Source organism: Psittacula echo (genome assembly GCF_963264785.1).
Source record: "Psittacula echo genome assembly, chromosome: 4".
Lineage (NCBI taxonomy): Eukaryota > Metazoa > Chordata > Aves > Psittaciformes > Psittacidae > Psittacula > Psittacula echo.
In genome coordinates, this window is record NC_137738.1 from 44,851,540 (window position 1) to 44,868,069 (window position 16,530).

Sequence of the window (16,530 nt, forward strand, 5' to 3'; positions counted from 1 at the left end):
TTATTTACATGTCTTATCCTTGCTATGACAAAACAGATTCAAGGGGGAAGAGGTTAATTTGCTTTTCCGACCACTCAGTCCTTGTCCTCTGCTGAGGCTGCCAAAGAGGATGCTAGCTGCCAATGGAAAGACATCAATTATCAGCTGGACTGAGGTCAGTGCTCTAGCCATGAGGTTAATGGTTTTGTATTGTGTTGTATTATTTCAAACACAATATGTGCATTCAGGCAGAAGGCACAGATTCCTGATACACAAAAAAAAAAATGAAGAATTAAAGCCTTGCTGCCTGAGCCTCAGAGTTATTTTTCAGTATTACATTTTCCATTTCAGTCCTGCTGTGTACACTGCTTAGGGCAGGCAGGATCTCTCTGTGGTTTAAACATTGTGCTGAAGCTCAGGAAGTTTTGTTTGTTTCTGATTCTGCCATAGTCTTGTACTTGTTGGGAAGAAACTTTAAGTTGGATTGAAAGCTTTTTGAAAGTCAATGCAAAGATCCCCATAGGCTTTATAGTAACTGCAAGAGTTTCTGAATTCACTGTGTGCCACGGTTATCCATCTTTGATATGATATTAATATTTTCCCTCTCCCATTCTGGCCTCTCTGGAAAGTTCGTTTGGTCTCCACACTCCTCCTTGGGCTGTGAGGTGCTCCGGACAGCGGGTTCCAGTTATGGTGTATTTGCACAGAATTAATACAGAGGAATTCCGCAACAGAGTGGGCTTACTGCACTCAGGCACCACCACGTGGAAAATGTCACACAGATTTTGATTCTGCTCTGCTTTTGTGATAGACAGATTTTATATAGCATCATTTCAAAATATATGCTATGTAAATATTGACGCTACTGAACTCACCCCAGCCAATGATGCAAAACTTCAGTATGTATCGCCGTATATACGTGTTGAACACTTTCACCAGAGCAATGTACATGTGAACAGCTTCCAGTCCCATCCATGTAAAGGTGGCCAGAAGAAAAAAGTGCAAAAGTGCAGCTACAGCTATGCAGAGGCCATTTATGTCAAAGGATGCAATCCAACCATCAAGTAAGAAGATCAGGTTAAGAAAGAGCAGGGCTGTGCTCAAGTTCATCAGGATTTTGGATGGGTAATCTCTTCGCAGCTTTCTAAAGAGAGAAATATAGGTGCATATGATTAATTGGCTTTAATCACCCAAGCTACTTACTGGGATTTGCTGCTATCTGTAAGCTTTTATGGCAATAAAGCATAGTTACGTGTAGTTCTGTGTGATATCTCCGCAGGCTTCTGCTGTATGTGTATGTACAGCTACTCCTTCTTTGGGTCCTGAATAAGCTAATTAACTGCCACAATATTTTAGCAACTGATTTATTATTAAACCCCCTTCAAATTAAATATAACAGGATGTGGTTTGTACTTTAAATGAAAACTGAAGAAAATTATAAGAACACTTTCAAAATACAGCTGACCAGAAGCTCATCTGGTAATTTTTTATGTACATCTTTGCTTAATTTTTGGAATATATAGTTCAGTGCATAATCTTTCCTGTTTGTTTGGGGTTTGGGGTTTTTTGCTTGTTTGTTTGTTTGCTTAATAGGATTTTAGGAATATTGAAGACCAAGTCAGTTTTCGCTTTTAACTAATACACATTGAAATGTATGAACAAGTCAACAAGTCAACAAGGGTCAAGCCAACAACTTCTGCCACGTTGGAACAGAATGCTATGCCATAGGCAATGCTATAGGAATGCAATCATTGGAGATATTCAGAACTCAGAAACTCCTTTGCCTTCCCTACCAAACTATCGTTCTTTAGGAGCTACTCTGTCCTGTTTTGTTAAGGGCAGAATGGTTCCTTTGTGTTGACATGACTTCATTTTCTCTTTTTACTGTTCACAGTACTGTACCACTTCAAAACTTCTGAATTCCTTTGAGTCACTTTCACATTCCAGCACGACTGCTATTAAAATTGTTATAACATTTCACAATTTATATTAATTTTATTTCTCTTTCCACTTCTTCCTGAAGGGCTCTAGAATGTAATTGGAAATTACATTCCATGTAATGTAAATGTAAATGTAGCTGGAAATTTCCCTCTTTATACTTAGGACTCTCACACAGGTAAGATTTGTTTTGTTTTTACTAAAAGCCTGATGGAGGATTTTAAAATAATACATATCTGTTCAGACTCTAGAAGATTCTGTACTCCCAAAAGTGAAAATTTTGAGACACACTAACCTAAAGTTAGGTCTCTTTCAAAAAGAAAAAAAAAATCACACCATTGTGACCATGACTTTGGAGACTTTTTTTTTATTATAAAAAAAAAATAAAATAAATTTCCTTTCCTAGACAAACAAACCACACTAACCATACAACTAATTTATTTTACTCATCACATCCAGATACCTCCTTTGTGATCTTTTTCACAGAACTAATACTTACTCAAATGCAATATATGTCAGAAGAGTTGCAGCTGAAAATATAGCAGATATTCCGCAGCCTATGTAAGTGATAAAGGTGAGGACCTTGGTATTCTGTGGGTCTATTTGTGTAACGGTTCTCTGAAGATCCTACGTGAGAGAGGAGGAAGAGGTATCAGTTACAGCCAACACCTTTTCCATGTGCACAACACTCTTGCTAATTAGTGAAGTAAAATTCCAAAGCACTTTGGCAATACTACTGTAACCCTGACATGAGGGTTCATGTTTACTGAGTATACTTAGTCTATAGTCGTTACACCTCTCACTTCCTTCCCATAGCAATTCAAAACATTGTGGTTTAAGTATTATAACTGCTGGGATCAGCAGATAGACAGAGTCTGATACTGATCCTTTTAATTCATTACCAGGAATTGAAATGTCCTTCTCTGGGAAAATCTCCCCTTTTCAAAATTCTTAGTTCCATTGCTTACAAGCAACACTCTTTAAGAAGATGTAAGATTTAAGAGAATGTAATTTTAAAGTATTCATACTAAAATGTGCAACATTCTGGGAAGTTTCTGACATCACTTCTCTTTATCAGAAGTTCCTGAGAATCAATGTAGCTAATAATCTATGGGTGAAACCAAGGGCAAGATACTCCTTTTTGTTTTTATGGTCTGTTTTGACATGCAAACTATAGCCAGAAATAGAATTGGTCAGAAAAAAAGTGACAAAGACAACATTAAAAAAAAAAATGGAAATGAAGCAGGAACATCCTGAGGATTTTTTTTTTCCAGTTTTCTGTCCAACTGTAATTGCCACATAGTACTGTCTGAGCATAAATGGCAGTGTTATTTCCTTTTTCAAGGACAAGAAAAAATGAGAATGTTTGGATCTATATCACTGTGGAGTAAATGTGAGCAAATACTAACACATAATGGTGTCCATTTTACAGCAGCTGTCCCTAGGAAAAATATCTAGCAAAAAGAGTAAAATGCTCCAAACATTGCATTCTTTATAGGAAAAGGAAGAAGCAGGTTTCTTACACCCTGTCCTAACCTTATATGACAGTTTGTATATACAAGAAGAGTGTTATTTGAAAACAATTTAATATCTAAATTAAAGTCAGAAAAGATTATTAAAATGGAAAAGCAATTAGAAGGGTCAAAACTATGTAAAAATCTACTGGAACACAGCCCAGATTCAGAGAACTTCTGCCTTATTTCAAAGTGCCACAAAAGCATTTGGAGAAGAGAAGGGACTCATTGACTATACCCTAGAGAAAGCCCTTTTTTTCTGTCTTCGAGGATGAAAAGTGAAACAAGACTACAATTTAGCTTGCAAAAAGACAAAAAAGCATGTGGCTTTTCCATACATACATCTGAGCCTGACATGAATAGAGCAGCTCTATTAAGAAGGATCTGGAAAGCCAAAGCTGAAAAAATCAGTGCATGGGGCTCCCTTGTTCAGTTAAGTCAAGTCCTATGTGTCACTGAAACAAGTTAAATTAAAACCCAAATACTCCCAGTAGGAGCACTGTTGTGATCAAGAGTAAACATCTTTTCTGTAGGTATGCTTTAGAGGCCAAAGAATGTTCATTTTAGATGGAAAGAAATATTCCAGCCCACTACTGAGCATAAAAAAATCTCCATATGTTAAGGAAAAGTAACAGTATTCCATCTTTTTAATGTTGAGATTTTCTTTTTCTCAAAAAGACTTCATGTGCAAATTGCTGGAAACACCTGAATGCCAGAAGAATTATGTTACTGTGGTCGAAGTGCTCTGTATGGTTCCCTCTTTCATCTCCCTGATAGGCTATGCCCTACCTATCTCAGCCACCCTGTCTGGAGACTTTGCTTAAGGCTCTGACAAGAGTATGAGTTACACATATTATATGAGCCCTCAGTGAGCAGTCTTTTTCCAGGAAAAGGCTTGTACTGCAAGGCATCCCCAAAGCTGACTAAAGCCATTTATAAGAAAACAGCAAATACAGGTTTACACATTTCATGAAAGAAGGTATTGCTCTATACTTTTTGGCAGTAGATAAATATAAATCTTGTCAGATTTGTAACCTAAAATTGTGAGGGACGATTTAGCCTCTTGAATCTCAGGATGAAAGGGAATTATTGTGCTTCCTTGACTTTTCATCCTCATTTGCCATTTTACTGACTCTAGGCCATTTTTTCCCCCTGACTCTTTTCCCTGACAACGTGAGTCTCTCTCTTATTGTTCTGAAAACAGCACCTGAACTTTTTCTCCTACTTTTTTTTTTTGCAAACAACTTTCCCACTTTCCTGATCTTGACATTTCAAATCTACCTAGATGTCATTCACTTCCCTCTTGCTACACCCTCTTGTTACATATGACAGCTGCCTGTCATTTTTGTCAGATTAGATTGTTAAGAGAAACAACAGGGACCCTTACAACTCACTAAGATAATTTTTTTCTGTTTCACTAGTGGAAGTGTTAAGTATTGGGCCTTGACTTTACAGTCTATGGCTTTCTTTTTCACCAAGCCTTGTCCCAGCTTTGAAGTAGGATGGTATAATATGCTCTCTGTATTTTGGTATTGCTCAGAAGTCTCAACACCAGGTCTTTTGTGGCACAGTATTTTTAAAATATAGAATACTCTTATGGGCACAGTTTATTTTTTATTTTTAAATATTTAGCCACTTGTAAAGAACGTACTAATAATAATAATGTTAATCGTAACAATAACAACAGCAACAACAACAACATACTTTCATTGCTAACTTTATTCATTACCTCATTCCTGAGTCCTTATCACTAGCTATTTTGTTATGAAAAAATAACTTTATGACAATAATGGGAAAATGATGTATAAACCAAATAAAAAAAAGTGAGCTTTCTTGACCCAAGACACTGCATTGCAGTTCCTAGAAAAGTTAACTTAGTGAAAAATGAGTTTGCCTACCATTAGGACCCCGAAGTGTGTGAGGTGATTGCATAAGCAAACCGTCTCATTTTCATTGGATTCTGTGTCCACCTGGCAGCCCTCAGGGTTCCAGCCACCACTGCCACCTGTGGAAATCAAAGAGGAGAAACTGTACTTTCCCACAAACTCATGTCATTCTCTCTTCTAATACATTACTTCTCATTCCATCTTCTGCAAATGCTTTCTCAAATTGAATAAGTGAACATAAAAAACCAATCAGGAGAGAAGCAAGTGTCAGATTTCCTAGTTTCTGCACAGAATCACACCAGATGAGTGTCCCAGTAACAGACAACTGAACTGAAACAATAGATGAAGATCTAAAAGGTAGGAAGCTCTTTTGATTAATGAGAGATGAATGATTTTGTGGATCACTCATTAAAACACAGCTTAGTTTTACCCAACAGGTTTTAGAACTCCTTTTTACCACACTGACATGATGTTTGCACCTACCTCCCTCATACTCATATATCCCCAGGCACATGAAAGCATTTATGGCCCGGAGCAGAGGGTCCCACCCTTCCTGTCTGCAGCATGTAATGCACAAGGTCATAGTGGATAATCCCAATGATCCTTTGTGGCCTTCAGAAAAAACATGAAGCAAACAATCCCCTACCCACCCCACCTGAAAAGGCCATCCTGAAAAATAAGTAGAAATACTATATTTTTAAAAATAGAAGGCTAAAATGTAAAATTTGTATTTCCAATTACTTCTCCTTTCATTTTTTCCTGCTAAAACATGAACTAATTTTGCGGAATAGTTTGTATTCTCTGAACTCTTAGGACATTTTTGCACATCTCCAGGCAAAATTCAGCAAATTACCTGACTGGCCCTATAACTTTACCCCAAATTCAAGACAGAACCTCTCAAAAGACTGTGACGATGTTCCAAAACCACTTAAAAGTCTCCCCCATTCAAACAGCCACCAGAAAAAACTTTTCTCCCAGTGTGTTTCTTCTTTAATGTCCTTCTTAAGTTTAGTTTCCAAACTAGATTCTTCTCACCCACCCCCCTCTCATTTTTATCCTTCTGCATTCTCTTCAGTTCTTCTGTCGAATTTCATGATTTCAAGTACAAGTTTGGAGGGTAAATTTTATTTTTTGCAACACTCTCTGTACTAAATCTCTCCCCTGGGAATCCTGCTGGTAAGGACAGTTACTTCTCTGCTTTATTTGTTTCACTGTAAGGAAGAGAAATATCTCAGTAGTGATTTCTAAAGTAGAAGGATCTGGAAATTCAACCCAGAGAATGACTTTGTCTGTGCAAAGAATGAAGAACTTGAGTGTAACATCACACATGGGTTAGACAGTAGCAGTGAAGAATGGGCTAAAATGCTGTCTTGTTGATGTCTCCATATGGGACCTCATCATGCTGGACTGCCATCCATTTACAAGGTGGATGAAGTTTGTGTAATGCAGTTCCTAACCTTCTATGGAAAAAAAACGAGCTTAAGATTTGTAACAGGCACAATCTCACAATTATATAACACAACATATAAAAAATGATCAATTAAAAATATGGCTAAGAACCATTCATTTGTCTGAGCAGCATTACTTTTTTTGATTAGCACATACAGACAGATCAGTAAGAAACTGCTATCAGATACAGAAAAGTAGAAAAACTTAATTTACAAATTTAAAGTGTTAAACAAATTCACATTAAAAATTTTCTAAAAGCATATTTAACCTCTGCTGTTGCAAGCAACTGTGCTAACCAGAAGAAAAAATACAATCTAAAGATTTCACTGAATTCTGCAAGGACTGATTAAGAAGCAAAATGGTCAAGACTGTGACCAATTTTAAAACGACACTTTTATTCCCCACATAAAAGAAAATACAGTAATTTTAAACTTACCATTTTTGTTCATATCCCAGAAGACGCAGGTAGGCTTAGGATCTTCCTGAGAACACATGCAAAAGTAGGCTTTGTATACCTCTTCAGACAAGTCTTATCAACATACACATTTACAGCACAAGTTTTACTACATATCTTTTCATTAAATGAGCAGAAGACTAAATATCATTCAGATTCTTGAAATTTTGTCTACTGGCAATTTAAAACTTACTCCGCTAGAAAGACCCAGCTGCCCAGATTATAAAATCTAGAGCACTGTTCCTTTGAACTGTTCGTTTTCCACAACCTCAGAATAATGAAGTTTTATTTTCTCACTATAGTTATCCATGAATATGATGCCTTTAGAGAGTCTAAATACTTTTTACTGTTCACCTCCTTAGGACTTTTCAGTGAATCCTCTATATAACTGGCCTAGAAAACGTGCAAAAGCCTGCTGAATTTAAGGGAACGTTGTTTTGCATGACAAAATAATAATTATAATGAAATGCAAGATTAATCCAAGTTAATTAAACTGTGAAAATTACAAACCAGGCTCTCGCTATATAAACAGTTTTCTTAGGTACTGCATTTTAACATCTTAACATTCTTTCTTAACTTCTACAGTGCTGTCTCTTTTGGAGTAGCTATTGACAACACGTAGAATAGAGTCAAGCTCACATGTTTTTTAACTGAAACAGTATGTAGCCAAAGGTTGCATTTGGTCTGTATTTCCCTAAATTAATTGTAGTCATCTTTTAACAACATGGTTCTGTCCATTCTTCCTTTGATGAAAACCACATAATAACAAAGTAACTTGGGGAACTATTAACAAAGCAATTCATGCTAGATCAAATAATTTAAGTCATTCTAAAGTTGCAGTGTTGCATCATATCCCTGGTCACTGGTTGTGAACGACGTCATGAACAGAGGCGTTGCCTACATTTAATGGCACGGAAATTGCCTCTGAGTGGCAAAAATCCATCCAAATGAATCAGGCTATATGCTTTGCCTATACATAATCTGCATTCTTGTTCCTCTGAATGATGAGTCTTTTTTTACCTGAATTTTGGTATGCTTAATTGTAACCTTCACATAATCCTGAAGATCCTGAATGGTTATGTTTCCAATACTGCATGCCACCACAAAACTGGCCAAATCAGCAGGATTTTCTGCATCCTTTGAAAGATTCAGGAAAATATAATACAAGTTTACATAGCAGGTAACATAAAAGCCAGAGTACACAATTTCATTTTTACAGAGTGCCAGAGTAAGTTGTTAGCATTTCTGCACTTTAGATCATGCAATATAAGAACATTATGTTTATAAAATCAAATTATGGGTTTCCCTCATGGAAGTTTCCGCATTTTCCATGTAGTCATAAACATATATAGGCACAATTATTTTGGAGAGGTTAGGAGGCTTAAATTCCCCTTTTAATCATTATGCCTGACGCCAAAAAAATTATAACTCAATGCACCAGATAACAACCCATGATATGATTAGCCCATTTCCCTGAACAAGAATGAACTAGCTTTCTTATCTTACTGTCAACACTATCATTTTTAGTAGATGAAAAGTTTTTGAAGCATAGCCTATTTTCTGTGTATTGTTGCTTAATCATCCTCCATCTTAGAATGAATGACTAAGAAGTAGTAAACAAATTCAAAACAATGTTACATACTGTAGGAGAGGACAGTATCTATAATGTCGTATTTGATGGGAATTTAAATAAAAGGCTGATGAGGTCAATAAGCAATACCATTTCTAACCTACAATGAAAAAGTACCAGGTTCAGAATTTTCCAACAGATAAGTTTTCCTTGGAAACTGATGTTTTATTAAAATGGAAGTGCTTTGGAAATCCTATATTCTTTTGATAAGCTTCCACTGAAACCTCATAATTACATGCCCAGTTGGCCTTATGGGAAGGTGAGAAGCTTGGATACTGCCTGTGGCAGATCTTAGGTCAAATAATCTATTGCCACTCACATTACCTCCAAAAATCTGGGCTGCCAAACCCCTTGACCCCCTGATTCCTTCAGTCTAGTGGTTTTGTTAGCCTCACAAGATGTCAGATATCAGCTCAGTACTGGTCTCACGATATCCCACCAGTCATGAGACACAGCTTTAATTATTAAGTGCACACTATCCTGAGAAGAATATTTTTCTTTCTTAAGAACCATATCCAAGAGTTTTCAAACACAGTATTTCAGATTATACTGGAGCTTTGTGACATAATTTCCTAAAAACTGAAAAATTGCAAAGAAATGAAAATGCAGTTTGCTAGACAGTTCTTGAGCATTCAAACAAGAGAAAGCCTCTTGGCTACCACCTAAATTTCAATATTCGTCAATTCTATGGAAGCCTTTGCACAGATACCTATGGTTTTTAATGTATTCTATCTCTAGCAGATAAAAAGCAGAAATTAGTATCAATTGGTCTCTTTATAATATATTCTTACTTGTCCTTACAAAGGCATAGAAATAAGGTTTACATTAAAGTAGAATACAGATAACTGCTTATTTAGCTATAAGGCTGTGCTCAGCTAAATTAGGGGTAAGCTTTCAGCTAGTAAAATACACAGAGGTACAAAGTAAAGCAATGCTGAGGCTAGTGTCAATGACATAAACCTGGTCTAGTTTAGGTAATCAAAACAATTAACATATTTATCATATTTGTACATTATTTTCATGGCCTCAGAACTCAGGAGGATGATCCTTTCGACTAACTTTACACATGTAAAAGGAAGATGTCTAGAAATGAAGCAGCCATTCCAGTGTTTCTTAACATAGTCAAAGAGAGGAAATTGGTACATCCAGAGCATAATACATCTTACCTATTCTTTCTAAATATCTAGGTTGAATATGGGTCGCCTGAAAATATGTGTCCATTTTAAGAGGCTTTAAAGTATCCTGCCCAGTCTCCAGCTGCTACTGCAGAAGATCTCACATCTCTTACAGATTTATTGTCACATCTGTCAGCCAGTAAGTAGTACCTTTTACCTTGGGGTGTTGCAAATTGCACCCCTTTGTCTGATGCCTAGTCCTGCACCAGGATGAGATGTATCACAGTATCACAGTATCACAGTATGTTAGAGATTGGAAGGGACCTCAAAAGATCATCTAGTCCAATCCCCCTGCCAGAGCAGGAACACCTAGATAAGGTTACACAGGAATGTGTCCAGGCGGGTTTTGAATGTCTTCAGAGAAGGAGACTCCACAACCTCCCTGGGCAGCCTATTCCAGTGTTCCGTCACCCTCACTGAGAAGAAGTTTCTTCTCAAGTTTAAGTGGAACCTCTTGTGTTCCAGTTTATACCCATTACCCCTTGTCCTATCATTGTTTGCCATTGAGAAGAGCCTGGCTCCATCCTCATGACACTCCCCCTTTATATATTTATATACACTAATAAGGTCCCCCCGCAGTCTCTTCTTCTCCAAACTATAGAGACCCAGCTCACTCAGCCTTTCCTCATAAGGGAGATGCTCCACTCCCTCAATCATCTTAGCTGCCCTGCGCTGGACTCTCTCCAGCAGGTCCCTGTCCTTCTTGAACTGAGGGGCCCAGAACTGGACACAATATTCCAGATGTGGTCTCACCAGGGCAGAGTAGAGGGGAAGGAGGACCTCTCTCGACCTACTGACCACCCCCCTTCTAATACACCCCAGGATGCCATTGGCCTTCTTGGCCACAAGGACACAGTGCTGGCTCATGGCCATCCTGCCATCCACTAGGACCCCCAGGTCCCTCTCCCCTACACTACTCTCTAACAGGTCGTTCCCCAACCTATATTGGAACCTGGGGTTGTTCCTGCCCAGATGCAGGACTCTACACTTTCCCTTGTTATGTTTCATCAAGTTTCTCCCTGCCCAACTCTCCAGCCTGTCCAGGTCCCGCTGGATGGCAGCACAGCCTTCTGGCGTGTCAGCCACTCCTCCCAGCTTAGTGTCATCAGCAAACTTGCTGACAGTACACTCAATTCCCTCATCTAAATCGTTGATGAATATATTAAATAATACTGGTCCCAGTACTGACCCTTGAGGCACTCCACTAGATACAGGCCTCCAACTAGACTCCGCCCCATAGACTACAACTCTCTGGCTTCTCTCCTTCAGCCAGTTTGCAGTCCACCTCACTACCTGATCATCCAGGCCACACTTCTTCAATTTAGCTATGAGGATGCTGTGTCAAATGCTTTGCTGAAGTCACATCTCAACGTTGTTAATTCTTTTCCATCAAGTGGCTTTGAAGGAAACTTATGGACAACAGTTCAGGCACAGGTATATACACTGACCAGACCTATGTTTGGTGAAATGCATCCCACCCTGAATATCTACCATCAGCTTTTCATACAGACTTACAAGTAATGTAGCAATCATATTTTTATGAATGATAAGATAAAACTTACTAGTATTTTCTGAGTTGCAATAAAAAAAAAAAACAACCCTCCAGTGCTTTAAAGCATGCTGTTTCACTGTTATATTGAATGCTTATAAGAAACACAGCCAATAGCATTGGGATTTTTACTTGCAACTGTAATAAATATTTATGACATACTTTTATACTAATGGATAAAGTTATTAGGTTTGAGATGGCATGTACAATTCTATGATTCTATGTGGATCAATTTATTTTTAGGCTGTATTTTTAGCCTTTATTTACTTTTAATTTACTTAATTTTAAGACTTACCAAATGAGATTTTTACACATTTTCAATTACATTGAACATGTCAGCCATGAATAGCTTGAAAAACACATCAAAAAAAGAAGGAATTTAGATGCAAATTTTCATGGTTTTTGCTTTCCAGTGATTAAGTATCTCTTAGAAACAAGTTCAAACCATTAAAGGCCAAATTCTGACTTTATATGTTTTTATGCCATTATGACAAGCCTACATCTGTAGTCTTCTGGGTTTTTTTAATTAAATATATCCAGCCTGTTTTTATCAACAGTGGTCTAAAATGAATATTATTTTAAATAGTTAATACTTAGGGGTGTATTTCAGAAGGCAACTGAGGGTCATGGGTATTTTCTTGCCTAGATTATCTGAAGAATCTGGATACACTGCCAATAAAAAAGATAATATAGGGACAATACAATACTACAGAGTTCTGCGGATGCACAGGAGCTAAAGTTCACTTGAAATACTAATGGGAAAACAAACTCAAGCCTTCTGAGACTCAGTCGACAGTTAACTATGAAACAATGTTTCCTTCTTAATTAACTTTTTTTTGGTTTGTTTTTTTTTTAAATAGGTTAAGTTTTTGATTGTTTTTCCAAGCTGTGAACTCTTCCTAATTTTTTTCACATCTGCTATGCAGGAACTATTTATAGTTAACAAGTGTTGGGACCCAAACGAGAAAAAAAGTCAAATGTACCTGAGTTTCCTTGGCTTTCAGGTACAAATACTGTTATCCTTATCCCATATTAAAATACGGTGTGCTTATGAGAGCACATATGTGGAAAGAATAATAGTATGTATAGAAACAAATGTTCTTTGGCTGATGACCATCAGCCCAGAGTTTCCAACTGAATATAAGTATTCAGGTGGATATCAGAGCCAACCAACTGTTTTAAGGAAAAGAGAAAGAAAGAGTACTTGGCAGTGTTAAATGCCAAATTCCCTTCTGATAGAGAAGAATCTAGCTCCACTGAACATCAATGACTTATATTAATACATTTTAACAGAAATTATGCTGTTTAAAAGGCCTTGCCACTTTACTCTGAATTTAAGCAGCTGGGATACAGTTTTCCATAGATTACCCTGAGAAAAAGTTTATTTCACATGTGACAGGAATTTGCAATCAATCAATTTGCAGTCAATCAAACTACAGTCAAAAGGTGACTTTAATTCAACTTCAGCAATGTGACTACTTCATCACTATGAACATAACAATGTCTCTAGTGCCTACATCTGCTATCACCTTCTCATTCCTGTAACTCATGAGATATTGTGAAATGATTACACATAGGAAACTTTCAGCAGCTGGCTTTGACTCACCCTAATTGAAATTGACACACAAACACATTAAAGTTTACCTGAAAAAGACCATTTTTATTGAAGAAAGTAAACTGAGCCCTGGATATAACTTCAAACTCATCTTGACTTAAATTCTTCAGTAAACTTGGTGGCAGAACAACAGAAGCGATGGCATTTGTCTGATCTTTGTCAAAATCTATCTGTTAAATAAAAAGAACAGAAGAACATGTTCAAACAAAACCAAAAACATCCATTGTCCACAACTGGGTTCACATCCTTCCACAAAGATATCTAAACATGGGGCTAGAAGTTACCAAACTAATATGACCTGTACCTATGTAAGAATTGATGCAATAAATAAATAAAGGCCTGGGAGGTTTTCCCATTCTTTCAGCATGAGATCAGCCTTCTACAAAAATGTATTAGATAAAACCAACAAACAGAAAACCTCCTCCACTGCTATAATGATGATTTGGAAGTAATGAGATGGCAATAACTGCAGCCAATAATTTTCAGTAACCTTCAAGATGCTTCTCCTCATACCAAACAATGTTGAGAAAAGAAAAATAAGTTCTGAATCCTTCTTTCTTGAGTTGCATCATTTGATCTCCACATCTTAATTTTCTTATGAGCTTTTCTTGTTTCTCTATTACAGAAGGAAGATCTTACAATAACGATTAGCATCATCTCTCTGTCGTGTTATGTAGCATAAAAAAAACCAGACACCTTCTGGCATCAATATAAGTTTAATCTATACCTGCAAAATGTCAGACAGCTGAAAGACCTCTACAGCATAGGGATGTAACAAGTGACCAGGAAAAGAATGAGGATGCAAACTTGCATTTCATCAGCTACCAATAAACAATTCTATGACTGCATGCTCTTCCTTCATGGCGTTCCACCTTATCCATGAAAAGGGGAGCAAGCCATCTCACAGTGGCTCTATAAAGTGATTAAGAATTTTACTGTGATATAAGAAAACCCACAATCCTGAGTTCTCCAGAGGCACCTTGATCACATATTTATGCCTCTCATGATCAGTCACAGGATTCTTAAAGCACTATTAGCTAATAGAAAGTTAAAAGCCATAGACCAGATTTATTTAAGTTGAAAATTTTCACTGTTCTACTGTGAATAACAGGCACCCTTGGAAATCAGTAAGAAATGGCTCACAGATGTCTCCTGACATGGCTGGAAACAGATTTTGAAAGGATAATGGTGCCACATTAAATAGAAAGTCTGCGTGTGATAAAGTTGTCCATTAGATACAGTCTGCAAATAGAATGGAAGAAGCTTCTATAAAGAAGTATGGATATATTACAGGAACGATTTAATAATATGAATGCCCAAAAGCTATCTTAGTCAAAGGTTTGGCAAGAAACATAAAAGCACAGGGGACTGAAATAGAATCTTTCCAAATTGCCATGGACACATTTGCTTAATATCTACTTAAAAAAAAAAAATAAAAAAATCTGGAAACATTCGGATATACAGCTAGAAGAGTTTAATGCTCCCTGATGAGCCTGGGATAGGTCATCACATCACTGGTGAAAAACCTGGGCTTTCACAAGGGAATCTCCCTCCAGCAGGGATAACAAGTATCTTTCTGACAGGCATGGAAAATCTAAATGGTGACCCTGCTGCTGCAGACTTTTCTGGGAGGAAGGATGCTAAGAATTCTCAATCAATCAGCTGCTGGAAATGTGAAAGTCTTAGAACAAACTCATGTTCCAATAGGAACATTATAAATAATTTGACGGAGTTTGGATTCTATGATTATTTAGACAGTGCTGTAATAAATGATTCCAGGGCAAGAAAATTCCTGGATGTCCTCAAGCCACAGATCGTAATTCTTATTATACATGTGAACATCCCAAACCTGGCTTCAGAATTTTTCCTTTCCTCTTTCCATAAATACAGGATAAAATCTGGAGGAGAAACATTCCTTCGATAATAATCAAAGAACAATCAGCTATTTAGCTTCATGAATAACACAGCTAAACAACAGTAGATTTACAATCATTAAAGATTTCTAATAAAATTGATTCAAAGAAATTTTACCCCAAAATTTATATAAATATACATATGTGAAAACTCGATTACATTACATCCATTTGTATCTATTCAAATCAGCATTTGAGTTTTGATCCAAGCTTTATACATAGTATGTAAAAGGCCTGCACCTTATAATGCTACAACTACTTTTTCTGGCACTTTCATTACTGTTTTTGATTTTTACAGTACATAGTACTTTATAAAATGATCAGACATATGTTAGGCTTGTTGTCTTGCCAATTTGCAGCAGGAATTTTGTTTTGTTCTGTAAGTTTATACTCCAGTGATTAGTCTGGTTTCATAATGGCATAATGGCATGTTTTGTTTGAATTCAGCTTTGATTCCTCTTTGAATTCCTCTTTATTTCCTCTGTCAAGTGATGGTTGATTTTCTACATTTTTTGTTTAATCTTTTTTGTGTTTTTCTCCAAGTAAGGCTCACTGCATTCAAATAGTTGGATTCCCAGGAAACTGAGATTACATTACCTCTGTCATAGACTTCTCATATAACTGTGAAAAAAAGACACCGCACTAAATTTTAAAAAGCATTTAGCTGCCATAAGATGCAAGCAGGCATATAGCAGAATTTTTAAAGTTTCAACACCTTATTGCTACTGATTTCGAAAAAACCTTTGGAAAATTCCAGTGGGTGTTCATGTGCTTCTCAAATGCTATTTCATAGGCTTTTCTATTTGTGAAAAAAAAAAAGAAGAAAAAGTATTTTTGTGGTGATGACAAATATTTTAACTACAGCAGCCTGTCTAGATACTGTAGCACTAGAGACCATTCTGCATTTTGCGTGATAAGTAGGGTTTTTTTAATTTTTCATGTCTAGGCTGGTCAAGCTCCACATGAATGTCTTGAATCACCTCAGACATCCCCGATGGAACAACCTATGTGTGGACAACCGGATCAGACTTACATCCCTGTTAGCAGTAGGTGTTTAAACTCTACTGGAATGTTGAAGACCCATTTTATCTGCAGAAATCTACATGTAAATACCTACAGTTAGACGTCTCAGTCTAAAGCTGAAATGCATCAATGGAGTTGTCTGTTAGTGTACAGTGGGTGATATAGCAGACTGTTAGAGACTATTTTCCCTTCTCATTATTAGAACGTAAATACATAAAAAGGATATAGTCTGTCCTGGATTTGTAAGGAAAATACTTTTTGTCCATATGGAACATGTGACTTTATCTGGGTTTCCTGTCAGTCAAAGAAATACTCATTAATTTGTTTGGATGATTGCAGGAAAGAGGAAATAAAAAGCAGGGTGAAAATTGGGAATTGTAAGTGGTTTTATAGAAAGCACAGTAA

General features: G+C 36.8%; 1 protein-coding gene across 1 annotated transcript in view; it reads right to left on the reverse strand.

Moving 5' to 3' along the window:
- ADGRG6 (adhesion G protein-coupled receptor G6) overlaps positions 1-16,530 on the reverse strand; it is a gene marked incomplete at its 3' end in the record, with an annotated part of 102,893 nt that overhangs the window by 10,996 nt on the left and 75,367 nt on the right. Inside the window, exons 14-19 of the mRNA XM_080616476.1 lie at positions 13,219-13,359; positions 8,241-8,357; positions 7,203-7,248; positions 5,330-5,436; positions 2,417-2,544; positions 855-1,123 (exon numbers count right to left, since the gene is read on the reverse strand). Of these exons, the coding sequence (XP_080472602.1) occupies positions 855-1,123; positions 2,417-2,544; positions 5,330-5,436; positions 7,203-7,248; positions 8,241-8,357; positions 13,219-13,359 (808 nt within the window). The remainder of the gene's footprint in view (positions 1-854; positions 1,124-2,416; positions 2,545-5,329; positions 5,437-7,202; positions 7,249-8,240; positions 8,358-13,218; positions 13,360-16,530) is intronic.